This window comes from Malaclemys terrapin, chromosome 2, assembly GCF_027887155.1.
Source record: "Malaclemys terrapin pileata isolate rMalTer1 chromosome 2, rMalTer1.hap1, whole genome shotgun sequence".
In the NCBI taxonomy this organism is placed as follows: Eukaryota; Metazoa; Chordata; order Testudines; family Emydidae; genus Malaclemys; species Malaclemys terrapin.
The window spans coordinates 246,967,506-246,973,505 of record NC_071506.1 but is presented as its reverse complement, the minus strand read 5'-3'; the positions used below and the strand labels follow the sequence as shown (position 1 = coordinate 246,973,505).

At 41.6% G+C, this 6,000-nt stretch overlaps 1 protein-coding gene across 1 annotated transcript in view; it reads left to right on the top strand.

Annotated features, from left to right (window-relative positions):
• The first annotated feature begins 952 nt into the window (after positions 1-952).
• The window catches only part of CUBN (cubilin), a 214,628-nt gene continuing 209,580 nt past the window's right edge, over positions 953-6,000 (top strand). Inside the window, exons 1-6 of the mRNA XM_054020596.1 lie at positions 953-1,203; positions 1,351-1,480; positions 1,846-1,938; positions 3,034-3,072; positions 3,754-3,855; positions 4,739-4,842. Coding sequence (XP_053876571.1) covers positions 953-1,203; positions 1,351-1,480; positions 1,846-1,938; positions 3,034-3,072; positions 3,754-3,855; positions 4,739-4,842 — 719 coding nt within the window. The remainder of the gene's footprint in view (positions 1,204-1,350; positions 1,481-1,845; positions 1,939-3,033; positions 3,073-3,753; positions 3,856-4,738; positions 4,843-6,000) is intronic.

Sequence of the window (6,000 nt, the reverse complement as noted above, 5' to 3'; positions counted from 1 at the left end):
AGAGGAGGGGAGGAACACACAGAGATTCTGGGTGAGAATGTGGGATCCTGATCTGGGGGAAGAGGGAGGAATGGGGGACTCACAGATTCCCTGGCATGAAGGAGAGGGTTGCTGGGAATCTCTGAAGCAGAGGGGACCAGGAAGGTGGCTAGGGAGCTGGTGGGGGTAGGGAGGAGAGAGATTGGAAGAAAGCAAGGAGCCTCTGGTGTGTGCAAAAACAGCAAGTGCAACCTTCTAGTTAGTATCTGTTCATTCAGACACATGTCAATTTAAGTGTCAGAGGGGTAGCCGAGTTTGTTGCTTTCTACAGATTCAGACTGAGGGTCCTGTTGCACCTTTAAAACTAACAGAAGTATTGGGAGCATAAGCTTTCGTGGGTAAGAACCTCACTTCTTCAGATGCAAGTAGTGCATTATAATTTATATTGACATAAATTATGTCAATTTAAAACACCCATATTCGGTTAAAATACATATTTTGTTGTTGATGTTCAGTTTGATTGCTATCAGGTCACTCCTGTCATTTGTCCAATTAATTATTTTAAAAAGGGCTGGAAACGTCTCCTTTTATGCAAATAGTCATTTGGTAACCAATATGACTTTTACATATCATACTGGAAATCACCTGGGACTTTTATTGATGCCAGAATCCTGAAACTTGCAGTGAAACATGCAGTAGTGCTGTGGTGTTTCTTTTGCCTAGTCAGCTACATATTTCATTAGACTTCAGTAGTGCTTCATTGTTGCAAAGGTCAAAGAGATAATGATTAAATCAAGGGAGATTGTTTTTATCACTTGAGTTTTTCTTTTTTTTAAAAAAAAAAGAAAAGGAAAATGTCAAAGTTTTTAAAAAAGGGAAAAAGTTCATTTCATTTTTAGGTCATTTATATATTTTCAATACTTAGGTATATTAATTCAGTTATGGCTCACCCACTCTGGGGCAAATAAGCAGAATGGGCACTACTACGAGTATACTGAGGATCTTGCAAGAGCAAAGTGCACCTGTTAAGCTCTCAAAACTAACATTCAGCACTGAAGGTTTCAGTAATACTTGCCACACATCCCAGGAAGGTTGGCAGCAAATAATGCTTTGGTCAGCTTCTGTCCCTTGGCTTCTGGCTGCCTTATTAATACTTTCTGGATTAAGCTGTGAATCCAAATATTATGAAAAAAACAGGCAGAAAAGGAGCATTTCTGATGAACAGTAAGTACCATTGTTGGTGTCACTTACAAATAGATCTGTTCACATGGTGGGGTTTTAAATACCAGGAATGGGAATCAAATAAATTTCTTTGCAAAATCTTTGGCAGATATGTAGCTAAATGCCATCTTCTCTTCTTTGATACAACAGGCCTCGCATGACCTCAGAAAGGGGGAATTTAGTATTTCATACAGGCTCCACGAAAAATATTGAGTTTAGAACCGGATCACAGGGGAAAATAAAAATTAATGAAGATGACCTCGCAGAGCTTTTTAGTCAGGTGGTATACTTACTTGTTCTTATTAAATGTTCACCTTTTTGCTTGCACAATTATAGTTTAATTTAAATTTACATGCTCGCAAAATTTACCACAGGAACTGTTTCAGGTCTGACAATCGTTTTTATTACTATTATCATTGCTGTCATCATTATGAGATGATCATGAATTATCACAGACCCATAAAGAAATTATGTAGCTATATAAAAAATTAAGAGGCAGTTATGTATACTATGTAACTCTGTTATCTCACTGAACTTTATCATAAAATACTGTGACGATCCAACTTTCTTCCGGAACTGAGAAGACAATGATTGTTTCACATAGGTTTCTAATACACTAGAACTAACATTTTTTAAAAAATTTAGATCAGGAAAAATAAAGATGAGATTCTAGAAGTGAAAAGAAGCATTGGTGTCCTTCAGAATGTTTCAAACCAGATCACTCTGATTAATTCCAAGGTAAGTCTCACCTCATGTCACATTTTATTCCTGATTTTCAGTGCCTCATGTCAGCATGTCTGCATGATTTATCTGATTGTTACTAGTTATAGGTCCCAATCCTCCACTGAGAATTGCATGGGTTTAGGAAAAAAATTAGAATAATTTGTATTGGTCTGATCCAGTGCCTGTGAATCAAGAACTCCAACTGATTTCAGTGAATTGTGAATAAAATCCTGACTCTATGGCTCTTCTTTTTGTCTCATCAGCATCTATGTGTACCTAATCCTGAAGGTCCTACTCCTTTTTGGCAGAGACCCCAGTGAACTCAAAGACTGTAGGAATGGGCCATATATAATACAACAAGTGTTGCACAGAGACAGTGTTCCATATGTAGAATCATGTGACTAGCGAAACTAGAGATGGAAAAGGCCTTGTAGGTCATTTTCCCCATCTCCTGCTAATGCAGATGTTTTCCCTACAGTGCATTCTGGAATCCTTTACTCAGTTCAGTTGTAAATCACTCCAGTTATGGAGTTTCCACAATTTACCTTGGGGAAAATATTCCAGAGTCTAAAAGACCTAATTTTAGGGAAATTATCCTGATATGTATCCTTCATTTGATTGTGTTCAGTTTCAGTCTTTTGCTTCTAGTCATATCCCCTTGGCTGATAGCCAACAATTCCTTTTCCTCCTTTGTGTTCATACCCTTCAAATAGCTGTAGACAGTTGTATCCTCTCTGAGGCCCCTAATCCTGAAAAGATTTCTGAACAGCAAAATCCTATTGAACTACTCACATGCTTAAAGTTAAACACATGCATAAATCTTTGCAGCACTGGGGCTTTAATTGTTTAGTCAAATTTATACATATTTAGGTTGTGATTTTCAAAAGAACATAAGTGGTTTAGATAATGAAATCCCATTGAATGAGTGGTGAGCACCTTATGCCTATCTGAAAATTCCCTTTTTGTTTTTCTATATATGAAAATCCCTCCATGTTTCCTTAGTCTACCAGTGTGTACCTGACTGAAAGATGCAACCAGTCAGTCCCAGGACACACACATATCAGCGCCACTTTAATCCCAAACACATTTGTTTTTGTATATCTATTGCAGATTGTGAGTCTTGAGGGCAGACTTCAAAACGTTGAGCAGGTGAGTAATTATGGAACAAACCTAGCAGGTTTTATTAAAAGCAGAAAATGAAGGATGACTGCAAGAATAAAAATAACTAGATGAATTCTGTCCTCCGATGCATCACTCAGGGCTGCTTTTTTCATTAAGAGCACACAGACATGAAGTCACGATTTCTAGATGAGATGAAATACCTTCTTTTCAAAATAAACTCTGTCAGATTCCCCATTCTTTAACAAGAATATCTTTGTAGAGTTAGAAAAATGGCAACTAGATACTAGAGGGAAAAAATCTCCTGCTTTTATGATCTGCCAAGACTAAGCCATGATTTGGGGACTCAATCTGGGTATTTGGTTGTATTAAAAAATCAATTTTAGTTATTAATTGCAGCACAAGTAATGCAGTTGCCATATAAACCATACATGTGGCATCAAGAATGAAAGTGAGGCCTTTAGTTCTCAAAACGTGGGTCCTCTGCTAGTAGAACTAATGAAGACTTTCTATTAACTGTCACTTGTTGTCGAGTTGTTACCCTCTCAGTGGGCAGCAGCCAGCCTCTACAGGGAAACATAATCACAGACATACAATTCCATCATTAGTTGTTACATTTTTGTAGTGCCAATTGTGTGCTAAGCCTTTCACAGACAAGTCTGACAAAAAATCATGCTAGCAAGTAAACTGATTTCTCATTCATTGTTTCAGATTGTCCTGAGGAAAGCTTGTAGTAGCAACCCCTGTCAGAATTCTGGAACCTGCCTAAGCCTGCTGGATGCCTTCTTTTGTCTCTGTCCCAGTAACTGGCAGGTGAGTCTATTTGAACACATCCAATACATATGATTGTCATTATTGTCATCATATGTTAGGGTCGAATTCTGCCTCTTTCACTCTCACTGAGTAGCACCCATGAAAATAATGTGACTATTCATGGAGTTAAGGTAATTCTCTTTATGCAGAAGGATGGGAGAATCTGGATCTTACGTAACTCTGCTGTAACTCCACAGACACGCTAAGGTCCCTCTATCAACCTAGCTACTGTATATTCCTGTGTCAATGTTAGTCTGTAGTAAAGCACATCTTTTTAAGACACAGGGTGATATATCAGTTGCCCAAAGCAATGCAGCTCCTTTAATATCCAACTCCTCATTTAGTATGTTTATATAAGGCTCTCACACATTTGCCTGGCACAACAACAGTGCCAATAAAAAAAACACGGGACAAATTCTTTGCTAGTATAAATTGGTGTAAATGGAGCTGTGGAAATTTGCACTCGAGAGAAGGAGGGTCCACCCTGGAACTGAGAAACCATCCGGTTGATATTTTTGTCAAAACTGATGCTTTTTTCGCACGACGTTTCAGAAAACAGTATGTTTTCAATGAAAAAATATTTTGTTGAAAAGTTTCCAACCAGCTCCATTAGTAACCTAAAGGACGATGATGAACTCTTATGTTATCCATATGCTTTCTATAAATTTCTAAAAGGTTTTATACCCTGGTGTCGCTGATAAGTAGGGTAATGGAAACAAGACAGAACAATAGCAGTTTGTTACAGTGTTTTATAAAGGAAGTTGTGATGATAGCAACCTATGCTTTGTATATCCTCTGAAACACTTCTATTAAATATTGGCTCCATGAACCACTTTGATTCTCTGTTATTTGGAAAACAACATGGATTTCTATGTCATCTCAGGGCCCGTTCTGTTCAGTTGATGTTAATGAATGCCAGATTTATGCCGGAACAGCACTCGGCTGCCAGAATGGAGCAACATGTGTGAACACACCAGGAAGTTACAGGTAACTTTTCATGCTCTTACACAGAAGTTCACTATTAGGATCCTCTAACATTTTTATGTCACTTATTGCCACAACAGTACCACTCCTAGAAATAACAATCTTATATTTAGGTACTGCAGCACCTTTCACTCAGAGCATAAAACACTTCATAAATGATGTATCCAATCCTAATGCATGCAAAACTCACTGGAGCCACTGGGACCTTTGCCTGTTTTGAGGCAAGAGAATAAGGCCTATATAAAGATTGTGTAAGAATGTCTTTCATACTGGTCCTGGCTACCTAGTCCAGGTGAGGAGGCATAACTTGGTGCTGCATGCTACAATAATGGGTGGCAGCTGGGCTCCACTGACCAGACTTCCCTGTCTAGGCCTGGTCTACACTACATAGTTAGGTCAAGGTAAGGCAGCTTACGTCAACCTAATTATGTCAGTGTACACATACACGCTGCAGCCTTGCTCCTGCCGATGTCCTAGGGCACTTACACCAACAAAATAATTCCACCTCCACAAGAGGCATAGGGCTTATGTTGGTGTAGTTAGCAGGGCTGGTGCTACCATTAAGGTGACCTAGGCGGTTGCCTAGGGCGCCAAGATTTGGGGGCGCCAAAAAGCGGTGCCCCCAATTTCCCCCCCCGCGGCAGCTCCCCACCCCCCAGTCCGGGGAGCCGTGTGGCAGCTCCTCACCCCAGCTCACCTCTGCTCTACCTCCTCCCCGAGCATGCCGCCCCACTCTGCTTCTCCCGCCTCCCAGGCGTGCAGCGCCAAACAGCTGATTGGCACCGCAAGCCTGGGAGGTGGGAGAAGTGGAGCAGCAACGGTGTGCTCAGGGAGGGGGCGTAGCAGAGGTGAGCTGGGTTGGGGAGCCCTGCGTCAGCTCCCCTGCCGCCCTGAGGCACCCCCCCCATGGCAGCTCCCCACCCCCCCTGGCCTGGGGAGCCATGCGGCAGCTCCCCACCCCAGCTCACCTCTGCTACGCCCCCCTCCCTGAGCACGCTGTTGCTGCTCCACTTCTCCTGCCTCCCATGCTTGCGGTGCCAATCAGCTGTTTGGCGCCACATGCCTGGGAGGCGGGAGAAGAAGAGCAGGGTGGTGTGCTCGGGGAGGAGGCGAAGCAGAGGTGAGCTGGGGTGGGGAGCTGCCACACGGCTCCCCTAGCCG